Source organism: Aedes aegypti, chromosome 2, assembly GCF_002204515.2.
Source record: "Aedes aegypti strain LVP_AGWG chromosome 2, AaegL5.0 Primary Assembly, whole genome shotgun sequence".
Classification (NCBI taxonomy): domain Eukaryota; kingdom Metazoa; phylum Arthropoda; class Insecta; order Diptera; family Culicidae; genus Aedes; species Aedes aegypti.
In genome coordinates, this window is record NC_035108.1 from 468,680,482 (window position 1) to 468,707,600 (window position 27,119).

At 37.3% G+C, this 27,119-nt stretch overlaps 3 protein-coding genes and 1 long non-coding RNA gene across 4 annotated transcripts in view; 2 read left to right on the forward strand and 2 right to left on the reverse strand.

The window, feature by feature from the left end:
* The window catches only part of LOC5568080 (protein HIRA homolog), a 149,434-nt gene that overhangs the window by 32,825 nt on the left and 89,490 nt on the right, over positions 1-27,119 (forward strand). The gene's annotated exons all lie outside the window — the stretch shown is intronic.
* LOC110677231 lies at positions 2,564-2,983 on the reverse strand. Its single transcript, XR_002501041.1, has 2 exons — positions 2,812-2,983; positions 2,564-2,745 (listed from the first exon to the last, which is right to left on the reverse strand). It is a non-coding gene; the product is annotated as an uncharacterized LOC110677231 (long non-coding RNA).
* On the forward strand, positions 9,379-10,122 carry LOC5568078 (ATP synthase subunit g, mitochondrial). The gene is made up of 3 exons (XM_001651965.3): positions 9,379-9,532; positions 9,599-9,654; positions 9,776-10,122. Exons 2-3 carry the CDS (start codon positions 9,615-9,617, stop codon positions 10,033-10,035), a joined length of 300 nt encoding a protein of 99 aa, XP_001652015.1. The 5' UTR covers positions 9,379-9,532; positions 9,599-9,614; the 3' UTR covers positions 10,036-10,122.
* Positions 14,557-25,116, reverse strand: LOC5568076 (tubulin-specific chaperone C). The gene is made up of 3 exons (XM_011494732.2): positions 24,772-25,116; positions 16,541-16,949; positions 14,557-15,695 (listed from the first exon to the last, which is right to left on the reverse strand). Exon 3 carries the CDS (start codon positions 15,646-15,648, stop codon positions 14,593-14,595), a length of 1,056 nt encoding a protein of 351 aa, XP_011493034.2. The 5' UTR covers positions 15,649-15,695; positions 16,541-16,949; positions 24,772-25,116; the 3' UTR covers positions 14,557-14,592.

Genomic DNA, 27,119 nt, shown 5'->3' on the forward strand with positions numbered 1-27,119 from the left:
ACCGCTTGACGAACTGTCAACTCTTGTTGCACCAACATTAATTTGACCGGGATGGAGAATATTTTCGACTGACTGTTGTTGCCGTGAATGCGAAAGAGATAGAAATTGCGCCTGATGTCCACCGGATAAAACATATCAATGAATAAATGATACCACGTTCCAGACTCGAAAAAATATTCTCGAAGCCTCAAGACAAACTAATTAAAAATGATATCAGTACGAAATTTTAGCTCATTGGAATCGAATTGAAATTTCACGGAGTTTTTTTTTTTCAATACTCTTATAATAAGTAGATGAAAACCCGAATTTAGTACTATACCAAGACCAAGACGGCCTTACAGTTGAGGTCGAAATACGCGTATCTTATAATGAATTTGTACAGGAATTTTCTATGTACATACATTAAGATTTTGAGTATCGTATCTTGACGTTAAGCATAGATAAGCAAAAATTTAAATTATTTCTGAATTTTCCCGCCATTCATCCAGGAAATCATTCAATAATTCTTTCAAAGAAATTTTCGGAAATTCCTCCTGCTGAGATTTTGCCTGCATACACATACACTTGCATAACTTATGGTGAAGTGTTAATCCAGATATCAATCCAAAACTTATGGTGACGTGTTAATCCAGATATTTTTTAACAAATTCTTCAAGGAATGTTTCCAATAATTCTTTAGTTTCTTCAAACATTTCTCCAGATATTCCTCCATTATTTTTATTAGGAATTGTTCCTAGATTCCATCAAGAAACCTTTCCTAGATTCCATCAAGAAATCTTTCGAAAAAATGATTGAGATAGGCAAAATTTTGCCTAAATTCAAATGCCTATAACTTTATGAAAAATTGATGAAATTGGATGCATTCGGAAGCAGTCGACGGCAAATTTGGTCTAGTTTCACTTGCTTGGGAACTTGCTTGGTCATACATATTGGCCACTGGACACCGGAGATGTTTCGGATTTTCCGAGGTCATGTCCAAATGTATTTTTTCTGTCGCTTGTATTTTTGTGCGGTGTAAAGTTAGATCAGTGCTTCCCAAACTTTTTCAAGTTTCGCCCCCTTGAGGGCAATATTTATTTGGAATCGCCCCCCTGATAAGTGATTTCAATATTTTATTTAATTCAGCCCTGCACGTCAAAAAATGCCTTCGACTCGCATATCCATAGAATCATAATAGGTACAATAGCTATTATGTAAATATAAAAATATTTTCGTAAATATCGAAAACCCACAATTATTAAAAAAGATTTACTGGATCGCAATTTAAAATAGCAATTTTAACAATAATTTGCGAGCATTACTGGCTACTGGATCAGTTTTCGATACAAGTTCGGCTCAGTTTAAACTATTTGAATGTAATATATGCATATGGGCTCACTTGGGACGTAATTGGCAGATGATTCATTAATAGTGATTTCATACTGATTTATATTAAATTTCTAAAATTACTGCAATAATTTTCATTAATTGTGAATAACAAATGTTTGACGTTTCTTGGAATGCTTTTTTTTTCATTCAATCCAAAAACACTGAAAAAATATATTAAAATCCAGAATGTTTTTCAACTTAGTTTTCAATGCAATAAAAAAAGGGTATTTTTTCTAGCACCAGCAAAAATCTGTCTCTAAAATGATTTGTACCATAAGAAATAATCAGAATTAGTGCAACCGAAACTACAAAATGGGTACTGTAGATTTTTCTGTAAAAAAGCTGAATGCCAATGAAAGAAATATTAGCTTCCTAACCTCAAAGTTCCCACACAAACACGATCGTCATATAAAAAAATTGGCATTTGCATAAAGTTCTAAAATTTCTGTGTACATCCAAAATATGTTGTGTTTTAAATGTCATCTGTAACTTATCATCCGATTTCGTGAAAATTTCATATATCAACCATTCTAAAAACTTACATGACATTAAAAAACCTAAATGCATAGCACACAAATTTTGTGTTTGATAATTATCAAGTGTAATCTATCATAATTTTAAAATGACCATGATTTGAAAAATATCGATCCATGGTAAAATACTCTTGGAATTAGTTAAGTTTGGAATAGATTAATCTTCAGATGTGTGTCCTTGAAAGGTTATGAGTAATTATTTTCGAATGCTCCCGTTTTAGCCTTTTCGCCCCCTTTATAGATTTTTCGCCCCCCAAATTCTGTTTTACAAAATTTCGCCCCTTGAGCCTGAAAATCGACCCCAGGGGGGCGAATTCGCCCACTTTGGAAATCACTGAGTTAGATGAATGTTTATCACTGAACCAAGGAATCATGTCATATTTATCTGAAAACACATATAGTTTTTTTCCATGTAGCTTTTCACATAACGCTCATCAATTTATCACATAAACTTGTTCGATTTCTTTTAAATTAAATTCATCTGATAGAACACATACATTCAATGCAAATTTATCATACGAACCATTGGATTTTGCCAATGAGTTTTATGTGAAATTCAGATGACAGTTATTGATATTGTTAGTGATTTTTATAAGAAATTATAATGAATTTGAAATGATGCTTTGTCAGTTTTTTTCCAGTAGAATTGATGAACAATATAATCATAATTTAAAAAAAATACTTTATTGATACATTATCGGCATTTGTGTGAATAAACGATGCATTAATTACATTGGATAACCGATTAATTTAGATATGAAAAATTAATTCTTCTGTGTAGTCTTCTGGATGGTCCTTCCGATCTTGTTCCGTTGACTTCAGCTTGCAATGAAGTTTATGTATTCTGTAAATTCAAGTCCAAAAGGATTAACTTAAATTCAGCTTTTTTGTTTATGTATAATCAACTTACCTTTTACTATTCTATACAAAGTTTTATGATTCACGTCTTCAAACTATAATTTATTTCCAAATACACCGATGATTTAAGAGTCAAACTAGCCATCACGAGGATTCCGCTATGGAACAGTGGCTAAATTTTCACATCTGCAAATCCCATAACATTCATCGGATTAAATACATAACTTTTGTTCATATATGTTTCACAGGGTTGATAATTGAATATTATGAGGTATCATAATGAGATTTATGTGTTTTTTACATGACTATCAATGGACACACATGATGTGAATCGGATTTCATTTATCGGAAGAGTATGTGACGTTTTTAATATTTTTTATGATATTTGTTGGTTCAGTGTATAATTTTCCTAGAAACTAGAACTAATAGGAAGTTGAATTCCGCCGGAGATTCGGAGCATTAAGATTCGTTGGAAATCTTCAGAAATATGACTTTTTTTGTAAAATTGGTTCCGGAAAACATGGTCAGTCATGTATGTATTTTCAATCATGTAAATTTTATCCAGAGCTATATCCAAGTGAACATAAACTTTCAAAATTATGTTTCCAGCAGCATATTCAGAACCTTTAGAAGCACAGACTACTCTATAGTAGGCTACAGTTGCCCTGGGGGAAATGGTCAATTAGGAACATATCTGGAACCATATCAATATGGGCATCAAACTTAATGATATTCAAAGGTTATGCTTTCCGAAGCATTTCTAGCACCACCGGCTGGCCACTCTATAGTAGGTTCCAGGTGCCCCGGGGGATGATTTCAATTAAATTTTCGCTACCTAATTATAAATAACCTGAAAACAAAAAAAAATATAAAAAAATAATGATAAGTCTCAAATGTTGATCTTTTCATGTTAAACAAAAAATTTCAACAACCATAATTATTTTTGTACAAACTGTGTTTTAAACAAAATATTTGATTTAAATATATATTTAATTTTTTCCCTCGTAGCAGCAATGGATCATTGAAGATAGCTTTTGCAAGTGCTCACCGCATCAAAACAAAGGCGCCACTGTATATGAGATTTACAGGGGGGTGGCATGAGCCAATATTTACCAACCCAACATCAATTCAACATAGGCAAATTTAATGCGCCACCAGCATAGAGGTCGCTTGGTAAGAAGGAGGGAAATGTCATTGAAAATGTTTGTTTACGTCCAAAATTCAATTTTTCGACCCAAAAATTAGCTCATAATCAATTAATTATTAAACTATTTTCTATTGGCATAATCATTTTGACACTTTATTCTTGCGATACGCATGATTTCACAACAAATTTAGCCACAAACAAAGAATCCGGAAGTTTATAACCTATATAGCCAAACACCAATTTTCCAATTTTATCCCACAAATCGTACATGAGCACTGACCGGATCTGTACATTTTGGAAGGAAAAAAAGTTTATCATGTTTTTCAATGCTCTCTGATCGTCTACAACATAATTATTTCGAGAAAAAGTGTAATATGTGTGCTCCTTCCTATGCTGCACACGGTGCGTTCTCAACCCAACCTCTTATTCGACGGTTCTCCTACTAGCCACCAGATGTCGAAGTGATCGTTTAGCTTTGAAAATATTAGCCTATGGCAGCCAGTGTTTTTGTTTTGATTATTTTGGGAGGGACAAAACATATGTTTTTATGGGTAGGAGACATCAATGATACCTCGCTGATGCGTAAAACATTAAACAAAATGATGAACTAATGAAAAGCGTCATCAAAAACGACGATTCAATGCGATATGTTTAATTGCCAGAATCTAGCACTAGCAGCGTATGAGCCGTATACTCGAAAATCAGGAGTAAAGTTAGGGCAAACCGACCAGAAAGTGGGTACCAAAACGCGAAGTACCAAAACGATGTGAGGAAGAGCCGAAATGTATGCAGGATGACAGCCGTGTCAGTCCCCTGGGGATTTAACATTGTGACAGCATTGCTGTTCTGTCAAACACACAAGGCTACGGTGGCGCTATCTATGCTTTCCATAGCGGCCGTTTTGGTTATTTTAATGTTCCATTGGATTCTTTCAAATGGTGCATGCAGAACATCTTTAAGTTTTTTTTTATTTCAACACATTCATTTGAAACATTGCTTTCATTAATTGAACTTGACAGTAGTTACTTGTGGCAAAGAATTTAAATCTTTGAGAAATCCTAATTTTTACTATAGCATTTTGTCAGATGATAAGCTGAAATTTTGTAAATCGACTGGAAGCATTCTTTTGGATGGAAAATAGCATATGGCGTTTTTATCGAAAATATTTATTGTGACCTACTGTTTGTGATTTGAAGTACTGATACTTGGTACTGATACAACCATTGGTCCAGGTGTCCTAATTTAAAATTTTAGAAAATGTTATTCTTTAACGCGGATTGCTGCCTCTAGACGCGGATCGACTTTTGGCAGTCGCGATTTTCGCGGATGAAATTTTGAAGTTTTTGTAACAGCCCTGGAAATATTCAATAGCTTTACGATGCATACATACGAACAATACATTAGTTCTGTCATGTTGCATATATTTTTAGTGATATCATTACCATTCTGGAAAGTTTGTTGTACGTAAGAGAAAAACAAACCAACGATAAAAAGCAGTAGGTGTATTCCGCTGTTACTATACCTACTAATATCAACGTACGCTGTATGATATCAGTATGTAACAGTGTGAAGGTTGAATAAAAAATGGGAAAATACCGAAAAGCGCGTTCTGCATTTGGAAACTAGAAACTAGGGATCTGAACTGCATGGTGGGTCAGGACTTTGGATATAGGATTGGTCCTTATTTAGGATTTGGTAGTGGGTAGAAATACTTCCGCGACAATTAAATTTTTAGAAATATAATCCGAGAATCCGTCGGTACAATCTCAAGGCGACTGTTTTAGGGTAATTCTCTAAGTCCTAATTTCAATCCCCTACCACCCCTTTCTTCTGACTAGAGATTAAACAAGTACGAGTTCGTAAAATTTATGAAAAATAGTCCTAATAAATTTTTGTCATACAACTCCTCTTGTTGTGTGACGATGTTGTTGCGATTGATGTAATTAAAATTTGTCGCTTATCACATCCAGCATCCCCCATTATACATTTAAACTCTTGCTTGGCTTAGTCTTAGAATCTACTAGGTACTAGAATACACAGACATTGTTTAATCTTCCGCTTAGTTCTACGTAATTTATAAACTAACTGAACGAGCAGAACTTGTTATCACTTTCTTCCAAGAATCGCAACTAACTGTACAATGTTTGCTGATTGGATAGATTATGATTTTGTACTCTGTCGGGTGCTGGCGAAGGAAAAAAAACCCTAACTAATCAACCCATCAGTGAGGTCATCTTTTTTGTACTGAGTCAAGCCGTCGTAATTCTGGAGAACCAAACATCCGTTTAATCGATCAAGTTTTCAGCACAAACGGATGTTTGGTTCTCCAGATTTGTGGTCTTGAAAATTTGAGGTTTGTCTTCGATTTATTTTCACCTTCAAATCAAATCAACTATTTTGCAGTTCCGTCGCATATCAGCCCACTTTTTATCATATGAATGTACAGAATGGCCTACTTTACTCACAAACAAAAACAGTATAGAAAAGTGCTACTTTTTCAGCACTGTTTCATTGTGTACTACACGACTTCCGCCTAAAAAACATCAATTTGCAACGACTATTTTTATTTTCTTTTTTGAGATTCTTCTAAACGAGTTCTTAAAAGAGTTATTATGTAACTCGATATCAAGGTACGCAATATCGATTTAGGGAGAGTTGGCTGTCACATCTTGCTTGAACGTAGTAATACACTCAAAAAAATCCAAACGTCATTGCTACGTGAAAAATCACGTAGATCATTCCAAATTCATTTTACCTCCACTTCACCTGACTAAGATAAAGATCACTGAACCATTCATAACCACCAAATAATGACTCGGTAATGTTTACTGAGGTTACTTATCGCGCTTACGTGGAGTTCACGTAGGTGCCTGAGTTCATTTTGACATATGCATAGTGTACGTACATTGCGTGTTGAGCTCAAATCCTAAGATGGCGCCCGCTTGATTTTTGAAGAACTTCAGAAGCTGCTGCTGCTTTAAACACTGTGTAAGATTGATTTTAAGGTAAATATTCTTTGTATACCGAAGAATCCCTGCATTCTTCATATTTTATACGTGATTTATAACCTCTATCAATTATAGCACGCGAAGGCTACAACAAGGCAGACCAAACTCACAAAACAGGAAACAGGATTCAAAATGCTCAGATTGACAATAAAAATATCACAATCTTTTAAGTTTGTTTACATTGGGAATTAGTTTTCTTCCAAAGCCTATTAGAAATAAGATTGATCTTTATTACAGTTAAATTTAATGCAAAACCATCTAGGTCCTATTGAAACGCTTCGTAAAGGCTACCGGAAAATCCACGTAGCTCTTACGTTTAGCGACGGTGGAATGGACGAACTTCAAAAGTTCATGCGTTCATTCTGGGCTACCTATGATTAACGTAAGAGCTACGTGGAAAGTGCGATGGAAAAAAATCACGTATGTTTTCACGTAACAATGACGTTTGGATTATTTTGAGTGTAGTAAATGAGAAAAGTAATAATACAATACTTGTTGTCGATGAAAAGTTTATTGCTTTCCATTTTGAAGGTAAAGCAATGCTGACCGCTTAGTATTTAGAAACAGGGTGATTTCCACATTTTTTTTATTATTACCTGAGAGTTATGAAAAAATGGTCTTTTTCGTAAATTGTTCAGCTAGCAAACGTACGAAGGGTCCACCACCCTTCAGTTTTATCAAAAACTAGCGATCAGTGACTTATAATTGGAATTCTAACGATGGGTGCCGATGGCGGCCTGGTTTCAGCGAGAATTGCTCTCATTGAAAGTACCTATTTAAAGGGGTCTGGGTCATTTGGAATAACGCCATTTGGTCATTTGGTATATTAATTTTTGGTCAAGATCAGCTATCTTTTGAAAGAAAGTATTTTCTGGTTATGCAAAATGACCATTATGCCACAGACATACAGACGTAACCGCTAGAACAATTAAAAATTCAAAACAATATCTCTATTGAAGACTATAGAGGAGACATGTCGCTCGGGTACATAACTGACATGTTCCGACAGCGACGCCGACATTCTTCTTATATAGTGTATTGTCTCTATTTGTTGGACATTTGTATCGTCAAGCACTAAAATAAATCTGTCAGTTAAATTTATCAGAAATTTCCTATACATTCTACTTCCTGATCGCCACACATATTTCATATGTAACCATATGAGTTACATTGGTAAAGCAGGTCGGATTCACCTACAATCAAATGAACAATAAAGTTACCGATCAACGCTCATCTGTCAAAGGATACACCCTCTAGTGGAATTTAATGGTACTTAATTTTCATATACTTAATAATTGATAATAAATATTAATACCAATATTAATGAGTGTCTTATCCCATGAACTTAGCGAATTTGAAATGATTGTCAAATAAGTGGTTTATGGAAATTTCGTCAGTATTTCGTCTGTTCGTTAGTGCCGCATAATATTCTCCACAGTGTAGTCAGTGCATAATTTGTCTATTTGTCTGTGGCACAAGTACTGTCAACCCTCCATGAGTCGATGTTCCATTACTCGATATCGACTCACGGAACCATACTAAAAACAGAAAATCATGGTTACTGTGATGGTCCCTTCAAACAGCTTTTCAAACAAAAGCTGTCCCATGACTCGATACTTCCATGAGTCGATGGTTCCTTCAATATCGACTCATGGAGGTTTGACTGTAGTTTCGGTAATTTCACAATTTCACAACCACACGCAAACAAATTTTGTAGTATAATCTACTGAATCCATGGTAGAATTAAGAACTGCACCAACGATTTTCAACCGACTACAAAAATCTGTTCAGTTTACTATAATCTGGTAAAAATCACTGACCAGTGCAGTAAAAGTGACCATGTCCATAGTAGTCGCGACTACATAGCATTGTATTTCAGTCCGTGACACTCACCTTACAACACAGTGTGGTCAAAAGTACAATGCCAAACTTGTCAAATCAAGAATGTTTCTAGTCATAAATGCTGCAACTGTGGTTAATTAAACCAAACATATTTTCTTGTGTGGTGATGTTGACTATGTTCTGGTAGAGTTAACAGATTAGTGTAGTCGGTCGAAAATCGTTGGTGCACTTCTTAATTTTACACGGGCCCTCCAAGCTTGTCAACCACATATTGATGCACCGTGGCCAACATGATTATGACATTTTTGGGAATCTGACACTTTTGGGAAATCTGACAATTTTGGGTTGTACACGTTAGCTTATAACTACTCATTAACGTGGGTTTAAGCTGGGTAAGGCGCATAATGACGGAATTGATTTTAGTGTGTTATTGCTTAAACATTACACGATTCCTAGAAATACGCAAGTAAATGAGTAAACAATTGTGTAAGCCACCAAATAAAAGGAGAAACTATCTTCAACGTGTTTTCGTTGTAAGCTACGGAGAAATCATCTTTTGATGCCCCCTTGTAATTTTACCATGGATTCAGTAGTTTCTACTATAAAATTCATTTCAGTGTAGAGTCGATCGACGAGTTATGTCGACTCCTAAATTTTCTCGCGTCGACATTATTCAGTTTCAGTTCAGTGCATTTCACGATCTGTCAGTGGTGCGGGAACTTTACGTCAGACACTTCGTGCTGGTTTTGGAGCTAGGAAAACTACAATCCAAAAAAGTAAGTTGATCCTGAATTCCGCAATTTTTTGTTGTTTTCAATCAACTATTCTGTCTGTTCTATTAGATATAACATTCTTACGATGGCTTCGCTAGCAACCAAGGGATCCTCGCTGGTGTCGAGTAAGTATCAGGAGCGCCATTCGGATCAAAAGCTGATAACCTGCTGTGCCGTTTTTCTAATGGCCGCTGGGTGAGTTTTGTTGGTTACATAATTTCAATTCCGATCATTATTTGCTTCCAGCTCTGTTGACCAACGCTCGGCCCAAGTTCAATGTGTTCATGAAGTACGCCAAGGTTGAGCTGACGCCGCCCACCCCCGGAGACATCCCCGCCATCCGCGACGGAATCGCCCGCATCGTTTCCGGAGCCCGCACCGGAGCCTGGAAGAATTTAACCGTGAAGGAGGCCTGGCTGAACAGCCTGGTCACTGCCGAGGTTTTCTTCTGGTTCTACGTCGGAGAATGCATCGGCAAGCGCCACCTGGTCGGTTATGAGGTCTAAGGCCATCGTCTAAACTAAACTAGGTATTGGTCGGATCAGTGAAAGTGTTTCGAGTCGATGAATAATAACTGTAATTGTAAAAACTAAGCAAGAAGTGTTTTTAATCAAACGTTTCACCGGACCCTAAGAAAAGGCGGAATCCGGCGAGATGGGCAAACCTGTGTGGAATCACTGAATCACAAAAGGCAGACTACCCTAGACGTTTAACAAAATGTCGAAAATAACATAAGCAGGGCTGGTAGCGAGTCAATTTTTAGTGACTTGGTCACTATTTTCGGCGTGGTCACTGAAAAGTCGCTATTTGGTACCGTGTAACCCCGCTAATTTGAACGGTACTGCCCATACTCGCATAACAGTCCCATATTCTATGGAATTGCCTATACAAATGGGACTGTTATGCGAGTATGGGCAGGGTACCTCATGCAAACCATCGGGATTTTTTTTTAATTTGAACATCTAGTCACCCTAGAAACGTGTTTCTGGTTAGCTCTTTCACTGTTTTCTTTTGATTCTGCGTTCCGTTCTACATCGTTCCATCTCACTTCACTCCGTTCCATGAGCTAAATGACGTTTGAACCATTTTTAATCTGAACGATGTGCAAACTAGCGGAGTACAGATTAAAAAATGTGCAGATTAAATGTGGTCAAACCAACGGGGGTACCCGGTACTGGAAAATTGCTAGAGTATCGAACTAGTGAAATATCACAATTTTCCAATTAATCTCTATAGAAATCGCAGGTTAGGTATTTAGAATCATAATTTCAGCAAGGCAAGCAAAATAATTACTTCAGAGACCATTTTGGTTGAAAAAGTGACTATAAAGACCTTCCATTAAGTATAGCGACCAAGTCACCAAAAAAAAACCGACCTGTTACCAGCCCTGTTCTGGACACGACTTTCACGGATAACATTGACAAGATTCTCACAGAATGTTTACCAGGATTCCATAATCAGATTTTTAAACGAATTTAATACATGGGTTTGTAAAATCCTGGGCAAGATTGCAACATAACGTTATGTAACATTTTGCCAGAAAACTAAACGAATTTATAATAAAATTATGAGCAGGTTAATTTTGAAATAATTTTAGGCATTTTCAAATATTTATAGATAGCATTTCAAAATGATTATTGAGTAAGATTCACCCACTGATTTAAAAAAGGTATGAAGATTTCATACAACTCCAAGAACACCCTAAAATTTATTCCACCTTTATTTCTCCCAAGGCTCACCCCCGATTTGTCCAGGCATCTCGCTAGTATTCCTTCAATGAATCAGACAGATATTCCACCAGATATTAGACAAGGGATTCCTGTAAAGGTTTTCCCAAGCTCTTCAAGAAATTCCTCAGGGTATTCTATTGAATTTATTGCTTTCAAACACATAGCATGAGTTCTTGAGGTTTATACTGACATCCTTTCTTGAACTACTCCAATGTTTTCAATTTCACTAATCCTGACCTACATTCAATTTCTCAATAGATTTCTTCAAATAATACCCCTCGAATTCTTTCAGGAATTTCACTCGAAATTCCTCTAAGAATTGCTTCAGGAACACTGTTCCATTTCCTGGAATCAATTCAAGATTTTTGCGAGGAATTCGTTCAAATAGTATTTATTTTTTTCTTGAGATAGTCTCAAAATATTTATTTGGCAGCGTTCATTTATTACGTAACGCTAAAATTGGAAATTTTTGACGCTTTTTGTATGAAAATTTTATTTTTTTTGTATGAGCCGTAACGCTTGAGCCTACTCCCCCCCTCCCCCTAGAGCGTTACGTAATTTGTGGATGCCGCCTTTAGACCGTACTGATGGTAATTCTTCTTGGACTCTGTCATAAACTTTCCATGAATTCCATCAAGAAATCTTCCATCGTCCTTCAGAATTCTATTTATAACTTGAATGTAATTTATAACAAACCCTCCAGATTTTCATCCAATGATTTCTACATACATTATCCCAAGAATGCTTCGAAAATCCACACAGAATTTTCATATGGAATAAAAAATCAAACGTACTTATTCTGCGCAACGTGTGAGTCGAGACAAGTCCTTCTCACCTCGAGTGAGGTGAGACGTCTAATGTTAATCAAATGGGAGCGAGTCGACAATTGTCACCTCATTCGACTCGTCTCACCTCACACGCCACGCAGAATAAGCACAAATATTATGTGAAGTTTCTTTCAAATTCTGCAGATGATTCTCGCATAACTTGTGATCTCGCCCTAAATGCCATTGGATACCGAGTGTGTAGCTTGTTGTTACCGAGCAAACGAAATGATTTACACGTTATTCAACAATGCTTCGATGAAGAGAGTATCCTCCTATATGTCCCAGTGTTGATTGTTTTCACCCTGGCCAATTGATTTGCTCAGAAACAAGAAGCTACACAATCGGTTACCAATGGCTTTCAGGGCGAGATCACAAGTTATGCGAGAATTTTTTATGTTCTAAAAGGTATTCATATACAAAAGATAGTAAAACCTGAAGGAAGCGTTAGATTGGGCCCTGAAAAAAAAATCTATGAATTAATTCCCAATGGGTCTTTGGTAAAATTCATGTTTGAATTTCTGGAGGAATCCTGATAAAAAAGTAGACTTTTTTCGAGAAAAATAAAACACATAATTAATTCCTGAACAAATCAATGCAATTGAGGTACTTCTGGTTGAATTCATTAATTATTTTTCCGAAGAAATTTCTAATAGTTTCTGAAATTTCTTTAAAAATTTTCGGGGAACTTTCAGAAGAAATCCAGGGAAAATATTTAGACCACATTCTGAACACTTAGAACAAATTTCTTTGAAATCCATCGCCCATTTTACACCATCATTATCTGGTAAGCATGTTGCATGAAAAAAGTGTTTATCTTTTTTTCTGGGGAATTTTTCAGAATGATCATACAGAATTGAATTTGTTGTAAATTATTCCGTTATTTATGTATGTTCTTCATGAATACCAAGAGAATCATCAGAATCAATTTCCAAAGGAATAATTACTAAAGATATATAGAGAAAACAGAAAAAAACTAGATGAATTTTACAAGGAATAAGAAAAAAGCTAAAAAGAGTCCTAGGACTGTACAATTCCTAACGTGAAACTCTGGGTTTGTCTCCTAGCCGATTTCGAGGGGCAATGCTTGAAAAATCCTAATAATATGTCGTAGCATTGCCCTCTTAGACGAATAATTGGAGAAATCCATGTAAACGTCCCAGTAAGTCCTTTGTTAGAACTCCTTAAACAATTCCTTAAATTATTCCTTAGGGTTTGAAGAAAGTTCTGATTGAATTACAAAGATACAATCCCAAAAAATACCTTGAGCTATTGCTGAAGACACGCTGGAGAAATTCGAGGTACTACAGGGAACGATTTGTGGAATAAACTCTAGATCAACTATAGCTGGAATCTTGGAAGAATCGAAAGAACAAAACATCTCGAGGGATTCCAGGACGATTTTCTAGGGAATATCTGGAACTATCTCTTATCAAATTCTTTGACGTATCCTATGAAGAATTCTTGTATGAACTCTCTTTAAGATAACGACAGATCCTCGATATAAACGTTTTGAGTTTTGTGATACACGGACTGTTGGGGCGTCAGTGACTTTGGGGTTTGTGTATACAGTTTTGTATAACCTCTTTATATCCAGCTTCGAATTATATTCAAATATTCTCTCAAATCGCCTTAAAATTCATTATGCCCCTCATGATTCCACTCTTGGAGCAGCCTAATTGTTTCGGGGGATGCTCTCAAATCGCCTTAAAATCCAGCAAGTCCCCCTGGTTTATTTTTCGCCTTTTAGTACTTTCTGCCTTCTAATAATTTTCGCCTTTCTGGTGAAATTCTTAGAACTCTTGAAAATATACAAATTTCGGGAAAATCTGTGATTTTTAGGGCTTTTTTTCAAGAGATTCTCTAAATAATTCCAGAGAGAATCTCTAGATTTTTTTGCAAGTATCGTTATAAGATCATTAAATGTAAGTGTCTGGAGAAATTCCTATAATAATGTAATAAATCCTATCAGCTTCCCTCGGTAAATTGCTAGGGATAATATCTTAAAACTACTGGAATAGTACTTGAACCAATTTATAGAGGAATCTCTGCCTATGGCAATGCTTGGATATGTTCTCAGTGAAATTTCTAATTTGGTGTAAAATCTGTATCCATTCCATATAGGATTGCTGGAAGTTTTTCTAAAACATTTTTTAAACGAGCTCTCAGAGATTTCTCTGGACAAACTTGTTTATAAGTCGCAGGTAGCATTTCATCAATGATTTTCATAGAAAATTTTAAGAAAATGGATTTTATGGGATCTTTGAAGGACTTTAAGGAGTCATCAAAAGCAAAACTGCAAGAGTTATCAGGATCAATTCAGGAAGCCTGACTGAATTCCCTGATCACAAGCAAGGTTTGCTTCTGCTTCTACGTCAGTAAGCGCTACCTGTTAGCTTATTAGTAAGGAAAATGGGAGACCGTGAAGTAACATCTCTGGAATGTGATTGAAGAAAGCGTTTCAAGTCGTTGATTAGTTACTATTTAAAAAACTAAGCAAGAAGCATTTTTATTCAAACGTTTCACACAGCGCATAGGTTAGTTGGAATTGTTTCTGATAGCTGTTCCAATCGGATACGGTTTGATCCGGATCCAGGATGGACCAATTCGGGGAAGGCTTATCCGTTGCTAGCCAATTGAAGTCGTCGAGTTCGTTCCAATTGTTAACGTCGCTGTCCAACCCGGATCGGACGAGATCGTCCTGCAGTCCGTCGTAGAAATTGTTGTATTCCGCTACTTTGATCTGGTTACAGTCCTCAATGATGGCTCGGGAGGTCACTTTTAGGTAGAGCTCACAATTCTTCGAACGATGGCAACGGAGCTGCTGACATGCCACCACAAACTTGCAGTTGCTGCAGTCATCCAGAAATATGGATCTCGAGGTCGGTCCGCAGATGACTAGGCAATTCTGAAGTTTGGAGAATTGCAGCGAACCAGAATGCCCTTCCAATCTCACGATGCAGTCCGTTAGATTTGTGGCCGTTACGGTTTGGTCATCTACCACGGCACGGGGAAGTACGATAAGCTCATTCTTCCTGTCGGAGAACGTCCACTTCATTCGATCGCCTTCTTCGCAGTTAGCCCCCGCTCCGATCTTGTCTGCGGTATCCTTACCATCCTGATTGATTTTAACGGTTTTCTTGCTCTTGAAACCGAATTTCTTTTTAGGAATGAGCTCATTCTTCAACGCATCCAGCTTCTTACAAACGTCGTTGATGGCATTCTGACAAATTTTGATCTTGTACTCGTTGAGGAAAAACGTAGACGTCGAAAGGTACCGTTGCAGGTCGTAGATCTCGTTCTGAACTTCAGCGAAAACCCGGGCCTTCGAGTCGCTGCCTTGAACCGTTTCCAATCTCCCGCGGATCAGTTTGAGTTTCTGTTCGAAGCAGTCCTCAAAGTATTGAATCGCTTCGGTTTCGTCGGCATCCTTCTGGCGTTCGAGTTTCGCTGCCTGGATCTGGATCTCCCGTTCCTTGTGACGTCGGTTGAGAATTTCGGTAATTTTCTCCCTTCCACTGAAACCACTGCTGCCGTGGTCGCTATGATCTACGATATCCGCCATGTTTTTGGTCGGAGTGACTAATTTATGTTGGTTTCTTTTTTTTATATCTGCAAAGAATGATGAACTTGTGTTACTGATGTGAGCGATATTTAATATCTTTATCAAGTTGGAGTTATTATTCGGCAACAGCGAAAGATACACATGATTTAAAAAAATCAAGAATAAATTGCTTGTGTATCAATAGTTTTGCTATTGAAACAGTTATTTGACTATTAATCAGATGAGCATGGACATGTCTTCTTCTTCTTCTTGGCATTACATCCTCACCAGGACAGAGCCTACTTATCAGCTTAATGTTCTAAGAGCACTTCCACAGTTATTAACTGAGAGCCTTCTTTGCCTAACTTGCCATTTTCGCATTCGTATATCGTGTGGCAGGTAATACTCGATGTCTAGAGAGTCGAACCCAGACACCTTCAGCATGGCTTTGCTTGGTAACCGCGGACTTCACCACTAGGCTAAGGAAGGTCCCACAATCAATTGCTATTCTTCACAATTCTCTGGAGAAATTCCTTGGATGAAAGTTTTGAACAAAGCTCTGAAGAAATTCTCTAAAAAACATCGAGCTCTTGGAGAAACTTTGAATTCCGTGAGGAATCTCACGAAAAAAAAAATGTACCCGGAAAGTTATTCTAACATATTGTTCTATGAACTTATCAAATCTTCGATGAACTTTTAGAGATTTTATTCGTAGATTGTTGTATAACTTCAGTTCAGATTAATTTCCAGATCATTGGATAATTATCCAAATGCTGTTCCAATGGACGCAAAATTACTTTTTGTTTTATATTCCTAATTAGACTTTTGATTTCAAATGAAATTCTCAGATTCAGAGCTGCCTTAATGCCAGAATATTATAAACCATGTGACTTATATCTACAACTTTACTTACCTCTCAAAATACAATCGTTTAATCAGCCTTCTTCTTCAAGTAGATAGGCTCACTGCTTTCGCTGGCTTCCTTCAGCTTCTGCATGAACAGCGCCTTCTTGCTGGCCGCCTCTGATGCCGCTGGCCCTCCGTGATGCTGCCGCTTGAGTAGATCGATTTTCTCCTTGCTGGGTTTGGTCAGTTCGGAAAGGACGTAACCGGCGCCCCCGAACGCTACTAGATAGACTACTGATTTGATGTACACATTCATGGTTTGGTTCCACCCACACCCACACCCTTGGCTGCCCGCTCCTGAGCCCAAATCTGCTCGTCTATATTACGGACGGAACTGTCTCCGCCGAGGAATTCGCCCACTTGGTAGTAGCTTTCCAAAACCGTGGGATAGTTTTCCTTTACGTAATGTCGGAACTCTGTAAGAGATAGAAATTAAAAGATATTACCACATGCAAACCGACGCAACACTCTGATTATTTTCATCGCACAACAGAATAGCGCCTAATTCTAATATTCGCTAGTTGGCCGACGGGCCACTCGTGGCGCTCGCATCGCTTTTGTTCGAGTTGGACGTTGGAAGTATTTTTAACATTGGGAGTAAATGTTTACGTGACTATGTTATAAATTAACAATTGTTCAAGCTAATAATGGTTTTTAACTTTATTAACGAGATTTTTAGCCCTGGGCTAGTTCATCTCGGGACCAACGGCTTTACTTCCCTTCCGAGGGAAGTTGTCACTATAACTTTTTCGTCGTAAATGACTATCTCGGGGGTGGGATTCGATCCCAGGTCCTTGGCGTGTGTTCTAACCACTAAACCAGGTGCTTAAGGGACGGACTGGTGACTCTAATAATTATGGATAGATTTCGATAAGTCAAGTTGTAGTTGTATATGTGCGTAACAAATATGAAACGAATCTAACAAGAAATTGAAATAATGCCCTAATAGAATTTGATAATGAAATGTTTTTTTTATTTCGGATATTTTAAACTAATTCTATAAATTTAAGCGTGTGCTAGAATAAGGGCGTAAGTAACATGATCGATTTCTCTTCGTCGATCTTGCATCCTGGTGTTAAACTAAAAAAACATGCATTTTGTCACTTTTCTTCACTGAAGAGAGGATCGACGAAGAGAAATCGATCATGTTACTTTCACCCTTATTCTAGCACACGCTTGAATTATTGTGACACAGACAAACATACGTAACACTTAGGACAATTTCCTTCAAAACTCATCGCTCACTTTACATAATCATCATCTTGGTTGTGAAGTTTAGGAAATTCGAAATCGTTTAAAGCGTGGACGATGAGATTTCCGCCAGTGTTACGTCTGTTTGTATGTTTTCAAGTTTACTTCCTATTGAATGAAACTTTCAATTGTGCCATTTTTTTTTAAATACGCTGAAAAAACATGGCTTATTTGCTCAGCTTTGGATCAACTAGAAGTTTAAATCAATGCCTCATTAGAATAGTAATCTTATATTCTTTGAGGAGAGCTTGCAAAACTTTTACGGACAAATTGAGAACCTTTCATCAATGACTGTGACCAGACTGTGAAGAGAATAGAAGTTTCCCTTAAGCTTTACGGTGGATTTAGGTGTGAAGTTGAAACACTTGCCACTCAACTAATCGGTTGGAACTTTAACACTTGATGGGGTTTTCTTTGAGAGAAGTACAGTTCGTTTGAGGAAACCGAAGATAGCCTTTTCAAACTTGTTTATTATGATAAGGCTTCCATGAGAACTTTCCACGATAGGTCTGCCATCTAAAAGTGTTCATGCAACCGAAAAAAGGGTAAACAAAACATACAAGTGATACCAACCCCATTAAACATTTGACAGTTCAACAGCCGACTAAATTGGTTGAAAAATCGGTCGATTGTTGCACCGATGCTTATGGAAGATTAACACAGCGATCAACTGACTAATCGCTAGATTAAATCGGGTGACCAAGGAAATCTGATGTTTAGTAGGTCAACTTGCTTGGATTTTACTTAAAATACCGATTTATCCACCTATTTAGTAGGATTGCGTCGGCCCACCCTATTAAATCGGGTGATATTCGGTTGATCCCTGTGTTAATCTTCCATAAGCGTCGGTGCAACAATCGACCGATTTTTCAACCAATTTAGTCGGCTGTTGAACTGTCAAATGTTTAATAGGGTTTGTAATCGAACGTAAACAAAAAAGGGCTGATCGCAGCTCCACCGATTTTTTTCAGTAATTACTCTAAAGATTCATTTCAGGAAGTCCTCAGTGAATTTGACCAATGATTCATCATTAAATTCCTCCAGAAATTTCTCCACAATCTACGAATTACCCCTGCAGTTCTTTCAAACAGTTGCTGGGTAGAATCTTCGTTGATTTTTATTTTTTTTATCCTCGCCTTGACAACACAACAAAATTGGCCAAGCGCTTGCCGCAAGATTGTCAGTTTCCTTTTAAACTGCTGATACTCAACCGCTATGTGATAATCGGAAACAAAAAATGAAAATCATTCTAAACAGCTTGAGTTTTTTACATTTCGCTTCGGGAAGTTGTAATTTTAGCACAAAGCACACTAAAGACGCGTCAATATCATCGATTCCGTGCGTCGGATCGTTCATTGCCCGTAAAGCAGCATAGTTTTTAATTAGGGGTCTATTTTGTAAATCGAGCAGATGCATGTGACTCGTCTGTAATCACTGTCAATCAAAGTAAGCATGCATATTTCAGATGTCACCCGTCGACTCCCATAGTAATCCAGTCACATAGAGTGACAACTGTTGAGAAACTCGAGTGATAGACTCGTGTCGAGCGAAGTTTTTGGTCGACAGTGACTCCAGTCGAGTCATTTTGATCGACTCGACTTATAAAATTGGGCCCTTAATATGAGCCTCATTTATAATCATTTTTCTAAAGCTGACACTCTTCTGCTTCTGATAATCAAAAACACCAACGACATATAGGCATCGTTGTTTGTTTTCTTCATCTACTTTTGTGCCATCTTCATTAGTACAATCATATTGGTGGTGATGCGGTTACTTTGATGATGGCAGTCAGTGAATTGAGTATAGTGAGCATGATTTTTTCCCTGGTTCAAACAAACCGGACAGGATATTTTGGGGTTCTAAAGACAGTTAGGTAATACATCAATTCTAACTTTTTCGATGCTATTTCAAGGTGTCGACTCAATTTTGAAAGTGAAATTTCCTGACTTTCCCTGACCTTGCCCTCCCCGTGGTTATGCGACCTTGCCGCGATAGGAGGGCACAATCCATTAGCCTATTAGATGAAACCAAAGGCGTAACCTGTAGTGGTGGTATCACATTTTGACATTTTTGCTTAGAGCCGCGTCATAATTTATATGGCATAGACGCATTAATATCTCGGATGTGATCCAACGGACGTTCTGCGTCGTTGATAGCATTGATGCCCATTTCAAATAATTAATCTATTCGAAATGGACATTAATACTATTCGCGACGATCAGTTTGCATTTTGCTAACCAGAATGATCCGTAGCCACTCTTACTATTAGCTAGCTAGATACATCGGTATCATATACGACGTAGGGAATATAACTCTGAGGAAAATGACTAGTAGATTCAATAAGTGGCGACATTTTTTTTATATGGTTTTTACATTACCATAGCAAGGAATACCTCTTTTGTAACAATGGTATAAACAATCTAATTCCAGCTTCATTTTCGAAAAATTTACAAGTGGAAAGTAGGCGTTGTGAAGCATTGCATTTGCCACCGAAAAGTGAATCTTGTAGGAGATTGTAATAGAAGCCTAAGGTAACTCTACTCTTAAATATTCACTATAATAATGACTATTGAAAGTAAGACGCTGAGATCGATCATTAGGGTACACTTGCTAGTTTCGAGAAATTGTTGAACAGACAAGGAAAGTGACTTTTTCTTTAAGGTGAAACAGTTTGGAATCAACTTCTAAAATTGCACTAAAACTTCAAGGGCACAAATCTCGCAAAGAAAGCATCCCACAACAGTGCACTTTTTATTTTGGCTTTGTGCACTAGCAGAATGCTTAAAATAAGAAGCTCAGGAACGTTTGCCAACTATTCTTCCAGTTTTGTGCCATTAAAAACGTGAGTAGGGGGAGAAGTCGGCCATTGTGCCGGCCATCTCTGGATTCCAAGATGTTTCACCTTAAGGATATATGAACGTAATGATCAATAAATATTTTTAACAACAAAAAACGAAATTAACTAGAACTACTACTAAACAGCCAATTTTGTTAAGACTTGACAATTGACATTTAGATTCTAATTTTACGTAAAAGACAGGAGTAATCAAAATAGCACTTAAATGACAAATTATTCAAAACCATTTCGACTAGACAGTATTAGTAATGACACTACTACACTACTATTTCAAACAAATTCTGATGGAGCTGCTGATTTTCACAATGCTTCCTTTTCTCAGAAGCAAGGTAATATGGGTACTTTTCAAAAACTACCACGTCACAATAAGAATAAAAAACAGTGTTCATGTGGGCACCATAGCCTAGTCCTGATAGAGGGGAAACTTGGCAAAAGCCAGACCGAGGGTTCAGCCTTGACAAGTTAAGCTGTCAGGCAACTCCAACTGAACCATACAACTTTCCAGATTGTTTTCCAGTAAAATTCAAGACCATTAAACTGGTTAATTTGAATCGGAATGAGTACCACTTTTATAAGAAGATACATATCTGACTATGTGCATTGGGTATATTTAAAGTTATCATTGGAAAACATTTTTTTGATCATCTGTTTTACTTGATATGATAAAACTACAGACAAACAGACTTAATGCTGGCAACATCTACATCGACCACTCATTTAACCATCATTTCAAATTCAATTCAAAACGAAACAGTATTTCATGCAACATGCTCACCAGATGATGATGGGGTAAACTAGGCGATGGATTCTGTAGAAATCTGTTCCAAGTGTTACGTCTGTTTGTCTGTGATAAAACTGTGTACTTGAGCATTTACTTTTCGAACATCAACATTCGCATGAATAAAGCGGTAGAAGCTGAGTAGATGCTCAGAGAATCCTAAGTCACCTACTGACCACACTCAGTAGAAAACTTCTAGCGCAAAAATTACATGCAAAGTTGTAAAAAAGACGGATGTGCTCGGATACAGAACTAGCGCAAAAAGCTTAGCAAATTTTCAGACGTGAACGACAATTTTTGACACCTTTAGATTCCTGATTATTATGTTTATGAAACGTAACATTATACAGTTCATGCTCTTTTTAGTAAAAAAAGATTCTCCGTAAATATGGCCAGCTCTTATTCTAGCCAAATTTTCAGGCATTGGCGAATATTTTTTCAGATTTCTTAGACGTATTTTTTTCTTGTATTCCTCCAATACTTCTCCAGGAACTCTTTTAAGATTTCCTATAGAAGCTCCTAAACATTTATCTTCAAACACATTTTTTCAATGCCACAAGAAATTACAGTTACAAGAGCTCTTACAAATACTTCTTCATCATCCAAAAATTTCTCTAAAAAGATCCATCAATCACATTCCATCGGTTTCTCTAGAAATATTAAAGAATTTCTCGGTCAATCAGTCTTGCATTACTCAAAGAATACCATTTAGAGCTCCTGGAATATTTCTGGAATGCAGCAAACAGTTTTCCAGGAAACACAGAGGTTTTTTTTTCTCAAAATGTATTTTTTTCTTAGAATATTTCTAATAATTTTTCGCGACAATTGATGATAGGTAATTTATTTATTTAATATTGTAGGATTCTAATATGATTTTTATCAAGTTTTCTTCCTAAAAGAATTTAAACACTATCATCATAACACATTGCGGTATTTCTTAAAATATTGTATCCAGAAATAACCGTATTAAAGTCAGGAAATGTACTGTTCTTACCCTAATATCTGATCTACATGGTTTCGTCAAAACTTTTGATGTGTATGCTTTTCATGGTTTAGAACATGAAACTGTCACTGTCAACTTTTCAGGGGCACAAAACTAGAGAATCAAACTATGCTCAGAGCTGAAAATTGGATAGCAAATAATCAATCGATTATTTTTTCAACAATTGTTTGGTTCACTTTATTAGTGCACACTAAGGATAATAGCGGTGTCTCAATGGTTATCTGATATTCTGAAAGATTGATTATCCATTGTGTCCAGAAATCGTATTCACTTGGAACATCGTGATATTATTATTAACTATTTGATTGCTGATTTGACCTAATGGATAACTTTGCAAACAATATACTCTTATGATGCTGTATTATAGTACATTTTTATATTTTCCCTTGCCTCTTGTGAAACTGACTTTCCGGGTCAAAAATTGAATTCCCTGTCTTTCAAAACTTTTTCAGGCAGTCGACACCCTGTATTTTGATACAGACGTATCATCGAGCAGATCCATTATTACGGCAAATAATGCAAGTATTTTGATATTTCAAAACGCTTGGGGTACGTTTCCTTGAAAACATTAAAAGCCGTTTAGTTCAATCTGTCTGAACACCGAGAAAATGAGAGTGTTTCAATGATTCTCTTAGCAATACATCTAGAAAACCCTCCAAGACTTCCACAGAATAATGCCTTAAAAATTGTTCTTGACGATTCCATGAAAAACTCTTAAATAGTGTTTTTGAAAACTTTTTTTTTTTTATTTTTCAAAGAATTTCTGCTGAACTTTCCGATGGGGTCATGAGAGGACACGCTGGAGTAATTTCTGAAGGTTATCCTTGAAGATATTCTTCTATGCTTGGTTTATGTATTGGAGTCCTAAAAATAAATGTGGACATTGCTGGAGTTTTTAAAAATGTCTAAGACGAAAATCTTGAACTAAATTTTAATAAATCGATTGAAGAATAAGTGCACGGGAAAAAAATCTGTGATGAAAATGACTACTTTAGTTGACTACGCCCATTCTTGAAACTACCATGGAATTTCAGACCAATTTACTATGTTTACGGTACATCCCACCACTATACTGGTATATTTGACAGAAATAAATCACAACAATCTGATTTCGAATGGTAGTTTTTACCGCACATTTTTTTGCGTGTGGATCTACTCCAGAATTTTGCTAAGAAATGTATGAAATAATCTGGAGCAATACCCGAAGAAGTTTATGACGAAGTATCTGAAGTAATCTCTGGGGTTAAATATTCCAGGTTGATTTCTTGAAGGTATATTGAACTTATATTGAAAAAAAATCTTAAATAGGTCGTCGTAGAATCAAAAAATGAGTTCTTTTAGAAAACACCTGAATTGGTGTCTGATGAAGTTCCTGGAAAAAACATCTTGAAAAATGCATACAGCAATACGAGTTTACCTGCTACTCGTATTGTATACTTGTAAGTAATTCCCTAAAAAATAAAAATATTCATATAAAAATGTTCGGCCGGATTTTCTAGAAATTTCTTATGAAAACTTCTTCCTGTTTAGATTTCTGTGCGGTCTCTTTTTTCAAGCATACACGGAGAAAAAAGTACCTAAATTTTGAGTTTCTTCTTCTTCTTCTTTCTGGCGTTACGTCCCAACTGGGACAAAGCCTGCTTCTCAAATTCCACAGTTATTAACTGAGAGCTTTCTTTGCCGATTTACCATTTTTGCATACGTATATCGTGTGGCAGGTACGAAGATACTCTATGCCCTGCAAAATTGAGAAAATTTCCTTTACGAAAAAATCCTCGACCAGCGGGATTCGAACCCACGATCCTCAGCATGGTCATGCTGAATAGCTGCGCGTTTACCGCTACGGCTACCTGGACCCTCTTTTTGAGTTTACTTTGCCCAAAACAAGAAACATCGATTATACTTTCTCAACACAAAATCTCGCGGTATTCTCTTTCTTCCTCAAGAATGTTGAAATAGAGAGCTGCATCTACCCAATGGGAATTATTTGACCTTATAAGTCAAATTTGGGTAAATGCGCCTTTTCTCATGCTTGCGTTAAAAGAACTCAGTTTTGCGTTAAATGAATACAAATTGAATATATTTTTCTAAGGGAATTAAAAGCAAACTACCTTGGTGGGACCTTGGTAACTTAGCAATTAGCAATGAGGAATTGGGCTCAACTACGAAATTGCGTTGAAACAATCAAAAAATGAGTATTAATCCCGTCTCCGTGCAAGGCCTCTAAAATTAAGACATTCAGTCGCTATCAGCCCTGTATGAGCGAATCTTGATGCCGAAAAATCACCGCGGAAAACTCGGGAATTCGTTTTCCGATTCCGAGTGGCCAACCTGAAAAAGTCATCTCACCTCTATTTGTGTTGAGCCGATACCAGCCTGCGTAGGAAACTCCGAAGGCAACCGCTTCCGCTGCAATCAGCACCAGTGCCGTATTTTTGACCACTCTTTTGTAACCGGGACGGGCACTTTTATGAAGCATATTTTTCAGAAAACAACCGAATCCGGGAACATTTCCTGGTGTGCGGGGTGATTATTGACTGGAACAGTGGTTGGATGAAGCGCTCGCGAGCACCGAATGTTTTGCCGTTGCAGCGAGAAACGTAACCAGGGAACCGAGTGTGTGATGTGACCTACAACCTTTACTTCGGACGGACAGCGAGAGATCTTTCCTTTTTCTGCATCAGCAGTGTTGATGACGATGATTCATGAAACGTCATAACATTGGTACGTGGGTGTGTGTGCGCTCGAATGGGTCATGGTTTATCAACTTGTGGTCGATGTGGAGATGTTGCTTGGTAGTTCACTGATGTCAAATCTAGGGGGCTTGAAAATGAAAATGATTTTCCCATTTTCACGCGTTTGCAGAAAAGATATTATAGTACAAGCACAGACAAATAGACGTAACACTGACGAAATTTCCATCGACCACTCATTTAACAATCATTTCAAATTCGCTATGTTACAAATCTCACACCCAGAGGGGCGCGCATTTTTCTTCGCGTTTGACGTTTCACACTACCGCTATCTGCCGGTCTTGTTGCACGAAACACCTTTTCGTGTAACATGCTCACCAAATGATGATGGTGTAAACTGGAATTTGAAGAAATTTGTTCTAACTGTTACGTCTGTTTGTCTGTGGTACAAGATAGAGATTGTCGCTGTCGTCGCTGTCCGCAACATGCCGGGGCGATAACTGTCAAACGGTTTGTACTTTCACGCTAAACTTGCTCCGCTCAAGAATGATTGCCGAGAACACCTTTTTATTTCGCTTCTGAACCTAATGCTCTCTCAAAAATTCCAGTTTTATTTATTTTTCAAATATTTTTCTGTTTGACTTGCAGAAGCACTTCCCCACTTGGGGAAAAAACCATCGACCCCCGGCTTCTTCCTAGAAAAAATCCCGAAAAACTTCTCACCCTACCAATTCATAGAATTAAGGAAAATGCGTGTAGCTAGGCTAACGGTAATGGAAGGAATGGATTTATTTCTGACATTATTGTATAATTACTACTATGATTGAGATCTTCAGTATTCTGGATTGCAAGGTTACTACGATGCACATGCTTCAACACCAATGGCCAACTGTTTGCTGTCGAGCGGGAGATGACTGATGACTTCCGTTTCCTTCGATCCGCACACAGCTTGTTGGCCATTGACAACTCACAGAATGAGTGCGACTTATACACAATATTCACTCATTCAGCCAGTTCTGCATTGGTTGCCTCATTCTGTGAAGTTCGAACACATGCGCTGCGTGGATCTTGTTAAGCGTGGCTGAAAAAGAGTAGCAAAACACGGGACAGCTCCGCTGCCGCCTTTAAGGTCAAAATGTGTAGAGTCCAAATGTTTACACTGCCAATGTTGCGCGCCGTTTTCAAAAACACAAATCTCGCGTAACTTTTCAAAACGGCCTATCTAACAATTCACACATTTCGAGTAAATCGAGCTTGAAGGTTGTGAAAATATATTTTGAAACTGTATCAAAACGAAACAATTTTTCCCCACTGTGTTGCTTGTAGAGGGAAGCAGTGTAATAGATTTCAACGTATGAAATGAAATTTTGTCAATTTATTTGGAAATTACACTGAAATCTATAAAAACATCAGATAGGACGTTATGACCAAAACTATGTACATAGGATAAATCACATAGGTCGTTCTGTTTCAACAATTGTTACATTGGACATTCATTTCTGTCATTTTGTTTCAGTTATAGTAACATCGGATATTTTGATTTGAGCACACAACAATCATGTTTTATTTCATTTTGTATCCACGTGCGTTGAACTGCTTCAACATTCAAGTTGAACTGCTCATTTTGTTGCGGTGTGATAATCGCAGGCACCAGCTGTGCTTTGTTTTTATTCATTTGAAGAAGAGACGAATGACCTTCGGGTTAAAGTCTCTCACGAACAACAACAATTTGATTCATTCAATGCCACGCCGTCACTTCCCCCCCGTCTATGTGTCCTCCTATGTAACAACAGAAGGAGGGGAAACGTTGAGCTGTATTTGGGACTTTTTGCTTTCTCACTGTTTCTCTCTCAATATTCCCCCCGTTTCAATGCTGGTTTCACCCACACTTGTTCGTGTGTGAGTTACCCACTGCACGACGGGTGGTGACGACTGTGTTGCATTTGGCACCAGCCGTCGGCGCAAACAAGAAATAGCGGTGGGAAATGATGACGATGACGGTGC

Coding starts and splice junctions, on each gene's coding strand:
- LOC5568076 (XM_011494732.2), bottom strand. CDS start 15,648: ATGGCGGATATCGTAGATCATAGCGACCACGGCAGCAGTGGTTTCAGT.
- LOC5568078 (XM_001651965.3), top strand. CDS start 9,615: ATGGCTTCGCTAGCAACCAAGGGATCCTCGCTGGTGTCGA. Junction 9,655..9,775: donor GGGATCCTCGCTGGTGTCGA/GTAAGTATCAGG, acceptor ATTTGCTTCCAG/CTCTGTTGACCAACGCTCGG.